Source organism: Aptenodytes patagonicus, chromosome 3 (assembly GCF_965638725.1).
Source record: "Aptenodytes patagonicus chromosome 3, bAptPat1.pri.cur, whole genome shotgun sequence".
NCBI classification, from domain to species: Eukaryota; Metazoa; Chordata; class Aves; order Sphenisciformes; family Spheniscidae; genus Aptenodytes; species Aptenodytes patagonicus.
Window position 1 is genome coordinate 76792101 of NC_134951.1, and position 16657 is coordinate 76808757.

At 35.5% G+C, this 16657-nt stretch overlaps 1 protein-coding gene across 1 annotated transcript in view; it reads right to left on the reverse strand.

Annotated features, from left to right (window-relative positions):
- Positions 1-16657, reverse strand: part of ADGB (androglobin) — a 134128-nt gene that overhangs the window by 61532 nt on the left and 55939 nt on the right. The window contains exons 14-18 of the mRNA XM_076335522.1: positions 13535-13580; positions 7044-7212; positions 4111-4174; positions 2312-2414; positions 1155-1296 (exon numbers count right to left, since the gene is read on the reverse strand). Coding sequence (XP_076191637.1) covers positions 1155-1296; positions 2312-2414; positions 4111-4174; positions 7044-7212; positions 13535-13580 — 524 coding nt within the window. The remainder of the gene's footprint in view (positions 1-1154; positions 1297-2311; positions 2415-4110; positions 4175-7043; positions 7213-13534; positions 13581-16657) is intronic.

Sequence of the window (16657 nt, forward strand, 5' to 3'; positions counted from 1 at the left end):
TTGGAATGAAATGGAGGAGCAGTCAATAAGCCCATTTGTCTCCCACACCTGCTGTAAATTAAAGCTTCCTGAAAGCCTGCTGGCTCTGCCTGAAGTAGAGAGAATCAAAGGTGAGAAGCTTATCAATTTGAGCTGCCTATATCTCTGGTAGTTTTGAAATTTGCAGATGCAAAAAGATGTATGTTTTTGGCTTCCCTACAGGACAGAGATATGCAACTTTTGGAAACTACACTAAGAATGTGTTGGCAGAGCTAACCTATAAACACAACAAGAACTTTTCCATTTTTAGTCTGAATCAAAACCAATAGAGGGCACTATTAAAGATCTTTGATTTGATATCAATGTGCTAATATTGTGGTATTTTCTTTCTATGCCTATTTATTTTAAACCTTACTTGATTTTTTTAAAATACATTTTGTCTCAACTCTTTGAGATTAAACTGGTGATTCTCTGTTTTTGGAAAAGTAGAAGGCCTCAATGAATTAGTCAGCAACTTTATGCTTATGGCAACATATGAAGATGTCACCTTCCTTGTTTCACTGGAAGTTTTTTCAGAAACTGACAAATATCAAAGGCTCCTGCATTTTATCTATCTATTTATTGAAACAATCAATAAATTGCTCTACACTGAATATCTAGAGCTACATGCAAAGAGAAATAAATCATATTAAGCACTATGTAAATGTGAAGTAAGATATGGATAACCTCAGAATTTCTCCTGTCATGTTTCATAAATCCTGTTTCAAGAAAAGCTATGAAACATCCTATGGTCTCATCATTCTTTTACAATTCCACTAAAAGTCCTAATTCTTTAATTTTTGTTGGTACTCCAGTAAACATCTCAAAATCATTCTAGTTAGAAACACTTTTAAGTAGGAATTTGTATTCTAGTTTATTTTTTAGAAAGTCAGTGTGATTTTTCTTACTAAATGCTCTTAAATAAGAGTAAAGAATTCAAAGTCTTTATAAAGGCTTTGGTAATTATTTTAAATTCATAGCAATTTTGCAGTCTTGCCAAATCCTGGCTATTAACCAGTTTGATATTCCAAAACCTTATGTTTTAGGAAATAAACTCTTAGTTACTGTGTAAAGTAAAAGATCATCTCAAGCCTTAAGACTAACGTGTTAGGACAGAAATGAAGCCTCGTACATACCCAACAGGAAGATTTAACACACTAGCTTTGGTTGCAGATGTATGCATCTTTAACACAAGTTCTCCAGGAGTCACACATTTCCAAGAGAAGTGTTCAACCACCAGCACACCCTTTGAAATACTAGAACATTCTCGTTTAGTACCTAGAAGAAGAAAGAAAAAAACCCCCACAATTTGGGGGGGGAATAACAGTAAAATGAAGACAAATACACTTGTACAGAATCGGTATCTACTTCACAGTCATTGAAGTCTTCATTTAGGCTTTGATAATTCAGAGAAAAGAGCCAGTCATTTAAAATGCATAGGTGGTACAGAATATGGCTTATTTGTACTATTTACAAGAAAATAATCGTTAAAAGAATGTTTTAGGAGGATGTGTAAATCAGACATCTTCCAAGTCGCTTAAGGCTGCTCTAAAACTCCATAAAAATCCATTCTGTCCACATGAAAAGGAAGCAAACAGCCATATAAAGCTTATATTTATATTATAGTTTAATTATTTTAATGGGATGGTCAGTTTGGGTTTTTTAAGCTTTCATTTGGTTCTATCTACTCTAATCTAGATTCACTAAAATTATGTCCATATCCAATGTTTAAATGTCTGATTAACTTAAGCTGATTGTCATAACATGCATTAGCTTTTCTGAATGCCATTCTATGACTTCCATAAAATACAAGTGATTTTTATTTAAACCATCCAAGCTTTTGGATCTTGAAATAAGCCAGCTGTAAATATACTTAAGAGCTTACAGTGCACGAGTTTAAAAATCACTTCAAAAATAAACTTTGGTCATATTGCTGATTTTACTGCATTTTGATCAGCTAAGGCATAAAGTAGCTTGCAAGAATGGAACTTGTAGGAAAAAAAACCCTAAGAAACACAAGGAAATCCATACCAGAAATACACTGATGAAAAGCTTGCAGCAAATCATAATAAAGAGTAAAGGGAGGGATCCTTTCAAGAAAATATTGATCATCACTATTAAATAGCAAGAAAGTATTACTTGAATATTAGTGTATTTCCTAGAATCAAATTGGCTATTTAATGCTAAACTCTCAAACTGTGCCAAAATACACCACAGCCAAACACAACAGCACAGACATATTCAAGTATGGGAAAATACAACATTAACATGCACTTTTCTGTGTTGGCCTTACCTCCAGTATCATCCCAGCATACTAATGCAGAAAAGCTAACCAGGATTTCAATTGGCATCAGACTGTCCACAAGTAAATAATAGAAGACTTGGTCATCAGTAGACTGCACAGAAAAACAGACATTTGTTCATCTTTCATTTTCATTGAATGCTGTCTGCCTGGGCTTATACAAAGTATGACTAAGATTTCGGATATTGTGACCCTAGATATGGTATGGGAAGTAAGTAATTAACTGTCACTACTTCTTCCAAATTTCAGGCGTGTCATTTAAGGCCAGAGCCTCATGCTGCATGTATAAACCATAATGTTAAGAGATAAAAGGAAACAGAAAATTTCTTGGATGAGAATGTATCTACTTTTATATGATATTCTTCATATGTACCTCAATTTAGTAGTTCTACTTGCTAAACAACATTCAATGGAAGACCAAAAATTTTGTTTTGTGCTGCAACTTTCTGATTCTAATTAATTACAGTTAGCTTGAAAGAAATAAACACTCAATCTGTAACACATGACTGATTCTGCCTCATTATGTTTTTTTCTACAAAAATATATGGAGGCAGCATTTTTCACTCTCAATTCTAATACATAATTCCTATGCCACCATTACAAACTATAGAATGATTCTACTGTTCCTAGAAATTCTTCAAAATCTGAAGGTGAATGAGCTTCTTTGCTTCAGATCTGTTTTAATACATCTTCCTACATTCTCCAGAGTCATATCAATACATTTTTTGTATTTGATCCTGGAATACCACTACTATTATCTTCATGCCATAATATAAAAGTGTTCTTTTATAAGTCTGATACAGAATTTACCTAATAGTGTAAACACCTCATCTGTATCAATGTAAAAAAAATAGAATGGTTTTACAGCAAAGGGTTAGTTTTTCGGCACAATAGCACACAGGCTTACATAGTCTTGATACTGATTGTGGCTCATGAAAGTATATCGTGCAGTGATTGGGAAAATTTCTTGTGATGTGATTACAAATATGGAGAGGTATGAAATTGCAGGTATACTACAATTATGAAGCATAATCCATATAGTTAACCTTCTCAGTACAGGATTTTACATAAAGTTTGCGCCTGAAGTTTACATTTCAGTACTCTACAATTACACTTCAGTTACAGTATATAACTAGAGCTGGAACAGGATGTTCAAGCATGTTGAACAACCTTCTGTTAATATGAACTAATGGCAGGTTTAAAGAAATACTGTCATTTCAGTGCAACTAAGGGGTATTTCTAATCACTGCAACAGAAGCTTGTAAATTGCTAAAGGACTTAGCATGTAAATAGAAAATGGAGGGCTACACTATACAGACTCCTGATTTGGGTTTTAGGTGACAGGTGCAGATGAAGGAAAATTGAAAGGCAGATTCTGCAGCTGAATTGTCATTAAATTTAATTTAGTCTCTAAATTGTTATAAGGTAGATTTAAATCAAGATAAAGAGAGAATGGAGATCTGATTCACTGTAATATATACTCTCACTACCAACTTTCATGATTTACATACTCAGTTTTTTTATTATTGTGCAACAGCATTCCATAACACTTTTTTCTTGTCTTAAACACAGTGAAATACTTCTGGATATTTGCTAGCAAACATTATCTTTGTATTGACTATAGTAATCTTAAGGCATTATTATTTTTTCAGTAATAGCAGTTCTATGTAATCTACCAATGTCATTTAGGATATATGGATTATCTAATTATGTAAGACTTTGACAAAAATTTTAAAAAGCACATAAAAACTCAATGTGTTTTGACTTTGTCAAAAAACAAAGTCATATACCTTAAAATCAGTCTTCTGATAGTTATAAGCATATGTATGTGGCTTGTGGAAAACATACAGGTTCCTAGGGAGAAAATAAAATAAAAATACATGTAGGAAAATAATCTTAGTATAAATTACATATTTCAGGTAAATGTCTATTTCATAGCATAAGATACTAATTTTACTTTCATAAATCAGAGTCCCAGCTATTTCTCAAAAATGGTTCAACATTTTTAGTTTCATAAAAGGTGAATACAATTCACCTCCAGAGAAAGCAGCTGACATTAATTTCTACCTTTGCTGCACTTCGACAGTTTTCCATTGGAGGTCAGGCCACTAATTTGTCTAATTTGAATCTATAAATGGTAATAAGCTAATATTACTCTAAAACTTCCATGCCTACCTGAATATTACTGTAATAAGGTTACCTATAAAGTCTCACTGTAAGGAAGAACTATTTTGTATAGTTTATTAATGTGCTCTTTCAATTCTGTGGTGTTTGCACACCTTCAGAAAGCTACTTAGTTCCTGGTAACAATTTTTTCTGACCTTCATTTAACCAAGGGCAACATAAATGACTTCAACTTTAATTGAGGATGGAATCAGATGCGAAGTCCAATGTTTTATGTAAAAGAAATGTTTTGATTACTCAGAAACTTCACAGGGATCCTGATCCATTGCTGACATATCAATTCCTACAATGACTAAAATTTTCCTCATTTCTCAAAGCTGATATGAACTCTGAACATTCATCTTATTTTCACTGTATCTGGGATATAGGCATGTCAGGCAAGGAAATGCTTTCAATGGAAGTGACTGGTAAAATGAAAATCTTAGGTGCCTAATTTCTTTTGAGTGATAATTTCTTCAAAGGTCAATCAAGATCATCAATCATCAATGACATAGACAGTGGGATCGAGTGCACCCTCAGCAACTTTGCAGATGCCACCAAGCTGAGTGGTGCGGTTGACACGCCAGAGGGACGGGATGCCATCCAGAGGGACCTGGACAAGCTGGAGAAGTGGGCCCGTGTGAAACTCATGAGGTTCAACGAGGCCAAGTGCAAGGTCCTGCACTTGGGTTGGGGCAACCCCTGGTATCAATACAGGCTGGGGGATTGAGGGCAGCCTGCCAAGAAGGACTTGGGGGTGCTGGTGGATGAAAAGCTGGACATGAGCCGACAATATGTGCTCGCAGCCCAGAAGGCCAATCGTATCCTGGGCTGCATCCAAAGAAACATGGCCAGCAGGTTGAGGGAGGTGATTCTGCCCCTCTAGTCCGCTCTGGTGATACCCTGCCTAGAGTCCTGCGTCCAGCTCTGGAGCCCTCAGCATAAGAAAGACACGGACCTGTTGGAGCGGGTCCAGAGGAGGGCCACGAAAATGATCAGGGGGATGGAACACCTCTGCTATGAAGAAAGGCTGAGAGAGTTGGCGTTGTTCAGCCTGGAGAGAAGGCTTTGGGGAGGCCTTATTGCAGCCTTTCAATACTTAAAGGGGACTTCTAAGAAAGATGGGGACAAACTTTTTAGCAGGGCCTGTTGCAATAGGACAAGGGGCCATGGATTTAAACTAAAGGGGGGTAGATTTATACTAGAGATAAGGAAGAATTTTTTTACGCTGAGGGTGGTGAAACACTGGCACAGGTTTCCCAGAGAGGTGGTAGATGTCCCATCCCTGGAAACATTCAAGGTCAGGTTGGCCGGGGCTCTGAGCAAGCTGATCTAGTTGAAGATGTCCCTGCTTATTGCAGAGGGGTTGGACTAGATGACCGTTAAAGGTCCCTTCCAATAGATACTATTCTATGATTCTAAGATGCTTTGTTAACAGCTATTTTATCAGTTCACTGTGAAAATAAGTAAACTCCCACCCATTTAGGGACAGGAATAAGAAACTGACAAATGCTCTATACATTGATTAATATTACAGTGGTCTACAAAAGGTCAACAGTACTTTACATTTTGCTAACAAGTTAAAAACTTCATATTTTACATTCTCTGTGTATGACACTGTGAGCAAGACTTTGAAAGGAAAGGAAATTACTTTGCTTGTGATGCTTTTTTCTGAAGACTGTATCTTCCCAGACCTGGGGCTCCCTAAAATTAGACAGGCAAACCGTAACAAGGTCTAAAGTGATCTATGATCTTTTGTTCCTGAAGTTCCTGTAGTGCTGCTGGTATAAAAGTTACACATTCTCCCTCAGAGAGGGAACAGAGTTTACTATCTGCTCAAGAAAACATTCATTTATGAAAAGAAAAGCTTCACAAAGAAATCTCCGTTACAAATTCATATGAAGAAAACCTGGGTGAATTTTCTCTGATAATTCTGACAATTCCCTCTCTGATAACTCCCCTCGGCAATGCCAGATTCTCTAAAGTGTACCAGGCTTCTTAAATCTGAAAGACAGAAGCTAAGATATGCTACAATTACATTAGCTTTTTTATGTTTGCAGAGGTATAAATGCCTTGGAATTATATTCAAAAGGGAGGGAAAAAAAGCACCTAGTTGACCAAGCTGAGCTATGCTGATGGCAACAGAAGATTTCAACAACTTTTTTTGCCTTGGAATTGTGTTGTTCAGATGCAGACTGTGTCTGCCCAGTGGCTGATGGGTTGGGTATGTGAGCACCCTAATGGCTGCACACTCCATGACCTACCATCTTCCACCCACATTTCAGTCTGACATATGCTTTATGAATCTGGTGGTTGTGTTCTCCGCTGTACTCTGGAGGACATACTCAAGACACAGCGTGAGGCTGCACCTACAGACTCGCTGTCAACAGGGACAGTAAGTCTGGTCGGAAGAGTAGCCTTGGGACTACCCTGAAAGCCAGGGTAGTTATACAAAGAAGATCTGTTGAGAAGATACAGTTTTTAGATAGTCACGTTTTGCATTTTACCATTGTTATACTGTATATTTTATGGAATAAAACCCAAAACCTCTGTTCCTTACTGGAAACAAACACAGAAGTCTTCAAAGCTAATCCAGGTTTCCCTGGAAACAGAAGTCCTTTCTGACTCGATTTCTTCCTTTGATTTATCCCCTGTCTGGCTGTTCATACCAGTATCAGCTGTTTCTGACATTCGCTTTGCATCAAAACTAATGTTCTCTTGTAATTCTTCTGCAGAGATAAGAAGACACACAGAGTCAATACACTGACAATGTGCACATTAAAGTAGTATCATTCTTATATTGAATACTTATCCTAAAATTACCAGGATATTTTCCATACACCTCAGAGTTTAAAAATAAAAACTAAGCTTAAAAGGTGACTGAAACAACTCTGTATAGATATTCATTGCTTACATCTGCACCTGCTTAAGTATTCTGCCTCAATATACTATCACATATTGAACTGTGCACTAGAACCTTTAATATGAGCATGTTAGGTGAACATATATACAAATTCTGCAAACCTAAAGTCGTCTACATAAAGAAAAATGCAACCCCTTGTCCAAAGCTCCTATTCAGTGAAAAGCTGATGGGGCAGTATCATAAATTTTTTATAACCCACAGAAAAGAAAAAATACACAGAATTGTGGAGGACACAAAGACTTATCCTTGCCTCTACTTAGATAGTACCCCCTGTGATGAAAATAGATTTGAACTACATTACATGAATTTTCTTGTAGGAAAATCAGAACTACTGTCAGATTCATACCAAAATATAAACACAGAAATGTCACGTAGACACATTTTGCAATCATCTAATAACTTTTAAAGTTGTGTTGTAATGTCACTTTCTCTGCCTTTACTCTGTGAGATTCATATGAATAGTTATTGAAGGTGTTAATCTGTCCCAAAAAGAAGTTTTGAGAATAGCTCAGAACAGCTGAGAACAGTAGAACAGAACAGCTCAAACATGAACAGCATGAATGTTTGCTAAGGAAAAAGATGAGGTAATATCCAAAAAGGTAAGGTATAACAAATGAGAAAGCTAATTAGAAAAATACAGTATTTATATTTAAATGTGCTTTGTAATACTTCATGATCAGCGAGGCACATAGTGATGTGCTGGATAATGAATGAGTTCATAAAGTGTAGGTGGCTCTAAATTAGTTTGCAACTAATTTTCAAGAATTGAAAAAAATATAATGTAAGGAAATGCAGCAAAGACCTTTTTCTTTTCCTTACACTATGGAAAAACTACCTAAAAGCTAGTCTAATCTAACTACCTAAAAGTACCAGAAAAATACCTAAAACTACTAGAAAGCTAGTCAAACTACCTGATCTAGGCTTTTTCATAGATTAAAGTTAAAGTTTAGGCCTCCAGTGAAATAACTACAGTGTTTGGCTTACGAATGTGCATATCACAGAGAGTATGATGAAGGGGCCACCAGAGCAGAACTATGTCCAATACCATCTTCCTTTGGCCCTCCTTTGTTCATTCTGAACACAAGTACTACAGTACTATCAATAGACCTTCTTCAGGATCAACAGGGTCAGTAGATCTCTGCAGCCTTCATATAGAAGATATGCTCCACCCTATTTAAAAGTCAATACATAAACCTTTCTGTCGACTACATATGCAGACTGGGGTCAGAAGGAAGATAGCTCTTCCAGTGCAGCTAAAGGAAAGCAAAAACGATGTCAACAAAATGGCTGAAGTTTCCTCACTTCTCTTTGAAGAAGTAATGAGAATCTTGTGAGAATGTCATCAAAAAGCATATTTTATCCTTTTTGATCTATGCATTCCAAAGACAGTGCTGTTCAGAGCTCCCTGGCATCATACGGAAATACAATTATAAGAAAAAAGTAAACCAAACTGCTAACTATCATTTACCTTGTATGCAAGAAGTGCTGTTTCCAGGTATGAGAAACTGCAAACACTAGGTGATATAATGAAGATATAATTTATGGAATAAAACTATAATTAAATTGAAGCAAATCTTAAGAGATGTTCAGTATAAAATATTATTTTAAAACTGACATATGGGAGATAATTTCAGCAAATAATTGTCCGTAATTATAATGTAATTTATTCCTTGAACAAACGCAAATACTCAAATACACAGGGATATAATATGAGCTTATTAAAGTTAAACACTGCAGAGAGCTTCAGAAAAGGGAAGAGTATATTTGAATTCAAGAATTTTATGCTACTTAGAACTCAAGCAACAAAGATTAATGCTACAATCAAGCTTAAGAGAAAAAAAGTAACTTGATGAATAAGGAAAAACATTCAAGTACAGAAGTAATAACAAAACATGCATTGTAACAAAAAATAGAACACAAATAAAAACAGATCAATAAATAAGAGCAGAGCAGCATACAAACTAGAATAATTAATCCAAAAAGGGAAAAAAGAAAGAGTAGCAAATGAACACGGAGTAGCAGAGTTTATCACAAAAGTCCCTATTTTTATGGTAAGAAAATACTGTACTGCATGAAACCCCCAAAATTATTAGAAAGAGTAATGTTCTTAAGAAAGTGAGAAGACACATTTTAAGACAGTTTAGCATCAAATGCTGCCATTGCTTTTGGTAAGTGCTCATCTTTTTTTAAGCACTGGCTTTTTACTGAGATGCTTAAATGGAAATCAAGCCCCTCTTATCAAACTGACTACAGTTTTGGGTGCCAACATTTATTCAGTATCTGGACGCTTTGTATCTGGCTCTTTATAGTCATGAGCTAGCTCTTTAGGAGAAAACAATAATAAGCAAATGAAAATGTTTGCTAGTCAAGTAAATGAAAAAGCACAAGAAAATACTACCTTGTAAAGAAAATGTTCAAAATCGTTCAAAATTGAAATCAGTCCCCTGCCTCAGTTTTCAGTAAGAAGGGATAGAGAGGCTGGCTTACTGGAATAAAGGTACAAAAATGGAAATTTCCTATTTACAGAAGAAATTGCAAGAACTTAACACAGTGAATATGAAGGTTGTAGCCAATTTCCATAACAGAGCACAGAGATAATGGCACAGGAAATCTCCAATCCACAAAATGGTACTTAAGACATCTTTAAATGTAGGTTTTCTGCCATGAGTTTGAAGATCAGTAAATGTTTTAAAGACAATACGAAAAGTGATCTAACCAACTACAGATTATTTAGTCCAATGCCAATAAACCAAATTTCAAACGCAGGCAAATGGGTAGATGAATTGAAAGGCAAGATTACTTTATCCAGGTAGAACACGTCAGACTAGCTTAGGGTTTGGGGCTTTTTTCTTGGGCGGGGCGGGGGGGCGTGCGGGGTGTTGATGAAAAAATCACACAAAGAATCAGAAGTATCATACATGCTCTGCCTTGCATTTTCATTATGAAAAAAGTGTTACATAATGCTGCAAAGCTGAAGGTAACCGACCTATCAACTTCAGGTCCACTTTAACCGAATGTCAAATTCTAGCTACTTTTATGGAAAATATAAAGGTTGTCCACACAATCAAAGAAATTTTCCACCTTACTGTGTACTACTTCAATATAACCTGTATACACTGTACAATAAGGTCATACTTAATTCCAGCATGCTCATTTGAAATGTCACTTTCTGGTTTTGTCATTTTCAGCCTGTATTTTAGTTTCATTATGTCTCTGGACAAATATCGGAACAGCAAGATTCCTGTGAGATAACAGATAATCATGGAAATAATGTGATACTACAAACAATTTCCATCAGATCCAGTATCTGCACCAAAAAGCAATTGGAAATCATAGAAAAGCACTTCATCTTGAGAATATAACTGCTTTATTCTAAGAACACCACAGACAAAATAAGTGTAAATGTATGAATTTTCATTTGACAATAAAGCACAATTAAGTGTAATTATATGTTTTAGGACAAATTTTTTGTTCTGGTAGATTTGCAAAGCTATGATTTCCTACTCTGAAGACATTCTAGAGAAAGACAGTGATGCACTATACTTTTACAAAAAAATTTTCATTGCATTTGGCGAACCTCAATAGCACAAAATGTCAATGGACTTTAGCAGCCTAAGTAGTGTAATGAGAATATTTTAAACTTTTTTTTTAAACAAACATAAAAGGACAGAGATTCCTAAACCAAAATGTATTGAAATACTGAAAAGCAATTATTTAACCATGAAAGGATTTGTGTATATGTATGAGTTTACTTGTAAAATACCATTGTTCTCAATAGGAATGTGTTTCAAATCCACTTCAAGTGAACAGAAAGAACTTTCCTGACATTAGACTATTCATATATTTAACTGTCTAATGACCTGTAACCAAACTCTGAAAAGATAAAGTTATTGAATTCTCATTCACATACGTTGCAAAATTTGAGCAATTTTTAGCCATGTTAAAAAGTGTATTAAACCCCCCATACTCATAAATAAAACATTTTTTAAAAGATTTCTCTGTTTCTCTCAGTTTTGGTTCATGATTCATGCTCTCAGATATTCTGTGGAATTGAAGGACTCATAATGAATCGTTTTGAAATAATAGCAATATGAAGTAACTTTCATAACCTACAATGCATGGCACAATGCAAAGCATTAGAGCAAGATATATTACTAAGCCTCCTTTCCCAATGATTTTTTTTCTTTTAAAAATAATTTCATGAAGATGAGTTTAGTTAATAATTAAGACATTAAAAGGAATGGTATTATTTAAATAAAAGCAATCATACCTGTACCACCTAATAGGGGCATAGAGCTCCAGTCTTTGAAGCCTGTAATATTTTCTATGTAAAGTTAGAATAAATGGATTTTGCATAGAGAAATGACAACATATGGGTTGAGATGGCCTGGAGAATGTGAAAAGAACCTGAGCACAAAGGATTTTGTTACAGTAGTAATGCGAATTATTAGTATTATAGGCCAGAGGATGGAAACGTCCACTTTGTCCTTTTCCTTGGTTGTGCTATGGGAGCTTTTCTTCAATGGGCATTTCTTGAGTAGGCTTTTGAGTAGACGACAATATGGCTATTGAGATAGACTAACTTCAGAATCAATTAATAGTGGCAGCTACAAAAATACTCCAAGTTCCCAACATATTCATGGCAGGCTTAGAGTCATCTACTGCAAACTACTATATTTCTATTAGGTATTGGCATTGAGCTGTGAGAGAATAACTGAAGGATATATTTCCAGCTCATTAACTTGTAGCATTTCAATACAGTGAGATTCTTCTGGTTTTGTTCTTTTTTTTTACTGGGATGATATTAATAAAAATAAAAATTCATAAGAAAAGACATTCAAGCACTATAGTACTTGAAATCATTATCAGTTCTTAAAAGTATAACCTCAAAATTATATCCTTTGCCTGTACTGAACATATGTTTACCAAATTTGTTTAAAAACTATTTATTAGTATAGGTTTTGGAGAAGTATGATTTACATTTGCTTCAAGATATTTAAAAATCATAAATGTATTCTCACTCTTCATTACACTTTTAGTATAAGCCAGGTTTTTGGTTGGTGTGTGTCCCCCCCCCCCTTTATAACCTTGTATTACCCTAATTGGGGGTTACTAGAGATGGTTGATAGGTTTCACATTTTTCCAGAATTAAGATAATGTTAAAAACTGTGAAAATATCTATACATCTTGGGTAACTTTACTGGGTTTAATTACTGTAGAAGTTAGGAAGTTGTGCACATGCTTTAACTAGGAGGAAATTTATTGTATTTCTCAATTATTGGAAGAGGGGATAATAGATATTTTACAGAGAACAAAATAAAAATTAAAAAAATGTTTTTAAAAATGGCATTCTATGCCTTTTCCCCCCATGAGAATCAACCTTCAGAAATGCTTAAAAAGCAAAGGTGCATTGCACAGGCTTCTACATGGGCTGAAGAGTTGAAAACCAAAACCAAGATGCGTATCACATGTATGAATCACGGTGTAATAAAGCCTAAATCCTATTCACATGTTTCACATGTTCTTCTGCTCTGAGATTCATTTTCTGAACTCTGGTAAAAGGAAAGGTGTTTCCAAGCAGTCAGTTTTAGAAGAGGTTCATTGTGCACCAAGCAAATCTGGTCACTTCTTTAAAAAAGAAGGCTCTTGCTACCTTCACCTGACCAAATCCTTAAAACATTCACTTAAACAAAGAAGTACTCATTTTGAAAAAATGACTCAGTCTGAATACTCTTCAAATACTAATCTCAAACACATTAAAAAAGTAACATTTATTAAAATGGAAGTTGCCCTTTTTTCTTGCATTTTATTTCAGGAAAAAAAAAAAGTATAAATCATAGTGATTAGAAAAAGAGCTCTGTGTACAAAACCCAGTATATTTTACTGGAGAGTAACTTATGAGAAGTGTTATTTTTTCAAAATATTCTTGTAAATTAGGGATTTTTTAATACCAATCTGAAGATTCTACTCTATGTAATTATACATGCTCTTACCAGTTCTTTGAAATCTTTTCCCATAACACCAACACCTATAAATAAGACTGTTGATATCTGTACATGAGGATTAACATTCAGGCCAAACAATATGGGAATGGCAGAAGTCTGAATATAAACTTCAAACACACTTACCTTTACTGAGTCTCTCTGCATTTTGCTGCCAAAAGAGGGTAGTATCCTATACGGTGCAAAAAAACAAAAAAAAAATAATGGTGATTATAATCTTGTAATATTTTGTTAAAGAAAATACTTGCTTTTGGGGCAGTCCTTCCTGAGATGGAGAAACAAACTAGTAAGTTATCATTGTAGTATTTTTTTTTTAAAAAGAAAAATAGAAATAATAAAATTCACCATAATACCTTCATATACATCACCAACAGACAGACTGATGTTTTTCTAGAGAAGTACACGTGATCTGGAGTCTGGGATAAAAGCTGTTCCACATGCCTACTCCTCTGCTATTAAAAAAATGTTCTTTGATATTACCATTCCTTGACAATAAAATAAGATCTATTCTAAGAACTAGTTAGTCCTATTCTAGAACCAATTCTGTTCTTTTCTATTCTAAGTTTCCATTCTTGGAAGGTATATGGAGGGCTCCTTTTCCAACAAGCATTTCTTGCTGTGCAAGTGTACACAAATGTCATTGGCAACAGCATGCCTGATTGCTACAGCATCTTTTGTTTTCTATTAGCTGCATAAATAAAAAGTAGCTTGCTCTTTTTTAATGTTTTTGGCAAACAGCTTTATCCTGGTCAATCCCATTTCCAAGCTAGACCTGCTGAACTAATATGAATGCAATATCCACTTACGTTTAAAGTTGAAATCAAGTTAGCCAGCCTTTCAGAAAGTCCACTCATTAAATTTGCAAAGACAGGATCCTTGTCTTAGAGAGATTAAAATCTTTGATAGTGTTAAAAATGCGTGCCTAGTCATCCTTCCTTCTGACTGCCTTCTTACCTGCAATATGACATACTCTGCACAAGACTCACTTGCACTTTTTTTTTTTTTTAAGGGAGGGAGAGCAGGAGAAAGAGATTCCACAGTTCCCAGCTTATTTCCTATTTGAATGTGGTACTATTAATGGGTTAACTGGACTAGCTTTGCCTTTGCAAAGATAACTATTAAAGCCTAGAAAGGCTATTGCAAACAAATTTGCAAGCTTCTTTTCCTCCCAGGTCTCCCTTTAACAAGAGTTGTCATCCTTCCCCCCATCCAAACTCCTCATATATACCCATCTTTACATGTGTCAATGGCGCTAACGCTGAAACTGATAGGCGTTGTGGGAGCTATACTGACTTGGAGCTGCTTTAATGCTTTCTCAAGACAATCTAGAAACATTTTTTGAGGGGCAGACTGACATAATTTAAAGACTCTGAGTAAGTTACACTGGATGGCAGGTCACAAAAGTACCTAAAGCTTGTACAAGGTCATTGTGCTATAACTCCAGGTCTACCACAACCCTCCTATTACAGACTACCCTGCATACACAGTATGAAGGGATCTGTGAATGCTTCCTTAGAGGAAAGCCTTATGGCTTTCTACTTTAATTCCTAGCTGCAGTAGAAGTCTTCCTGCAGCATTTTACAGCACCTCCACAGGCCCAGAATAGGCTTAGGAATCTCACCTCTGTCAAAATTTTAGGTGTTTGATCTTCTCTGAACTAAGTAAAGGAAAGAGTTGAGAGAATAAACTACAGATTTAAGAGTCTCTGTCCCAAAATAGGAAGTACTAAACAATTTAATACTTGTAATTTAACTGCAGTATTGTTTATTGAGAGAATGTAAAAGTCCCATTTTTGCACAGCACAAATCCTAAATTCTATTCCAAATCTGTTGTGGGTTTTTTAAAGAATGTCCATGAGTCAAAGCTGGAGACAGATCTAATATAAACAGCAATTAAGAGAAAAATACATACATTGTTGAAATTGTTAACAGTTGGTTGAACAATTTGGTAGCTGAAATATATTATGTCTGACAAGTCACTTTTTAGATTAATTTCTTGCTTTTCTAGAGCAAATGAGCTGAAAAGGACACAACAGGATTTTGCAATTGCCCTTGTACTTCAGCTCCTGTTTCCAGACTTCTGAACATTCAACTGTGCAAAACAAAGGGCAAGCTGTGATCACTTGTCACGTGACATTGACATTCACGACTCAATATTTGGGTCTGAAAAATCTCTAGTAATACCTGGACTATCTCCCTCCTTTAAACTGTGCCTTCAGAAGTACGCATGCATAGAGCTGTCATATTTCTGCATGGGAGTCTACAACTTGCAAGATTCCAATATTGCCAAATTTCTTGTAGGAGTCACAGGATTTACCAAACAGGTACACGTCAACTGTACAATTTATCAAGTTTCTTCTCAGAAATCCTAGGCATGTCCAAAGCATAACAAGTAGCAGGTCTACTGTACAAGCCTTGGAGACTGTAATGTTTGCACCACGAGTCTAGCACTTTCTGCCAGACTTACTGTTCACGGACAGTACACACGATCCATACTTCTAGTATGGGTATGTGGCAGCTTATTATAGAGCTACTTTGTTGGTATTAACAGCTGGCAGCAGGAAGGCCCGGAGAGATACAGAAAATCCTCAAAAACTGCTTTAATAGAATTTCCAGTAAAGAAGAACGTACCCTGGAAAATCTGGATGCTTAGTAATGTTACTAAAGCCAATTTGAGCTGTGAAAGCAATCTAACCACAGCAGTGTAGAGTCTCCTGCAGGCTCATTTACTCCATTTTTGGAGCGCAAACATAACATAGTCAAAAGCTGTCTGCTTCTCTAATGGTACGGGATGTCTCCATCTACCTAAACCTCACTGATTCTGAGACAACTGGGAATTGCAAGGAAGTTCTCATTCTGTTACGCTATTGCCTCAGCTACAGTGACTAAGACACTGGCACAGAAAGAGAAACTAAACACATTTTTCCTCCTTAATGAACACGCATTGTCTGAAAGGTCAGCTCTGCTGCCACAGTATCTGATAAAGAAAGAAATAAAGACTTGGATCCAGCTGCGAAACATAAAAGGATGCACACAGTTAGATTCAGGGAGAATTTAGTTACTTACTGTTCTTCCTGCAATCAGCGGGAAATCTGAACGCAAAATGTGAGGAAAATTTGCTGGTTAACTTAAAAATCTAACTCATCATCTATTATGTTTTATAATCGTTAACACATAATTGTAAAAATAATGGTAGTTCATAAATTTATAGCTATCTTGTTACTTTCAAGGATTCATTTGTATTGTTCAG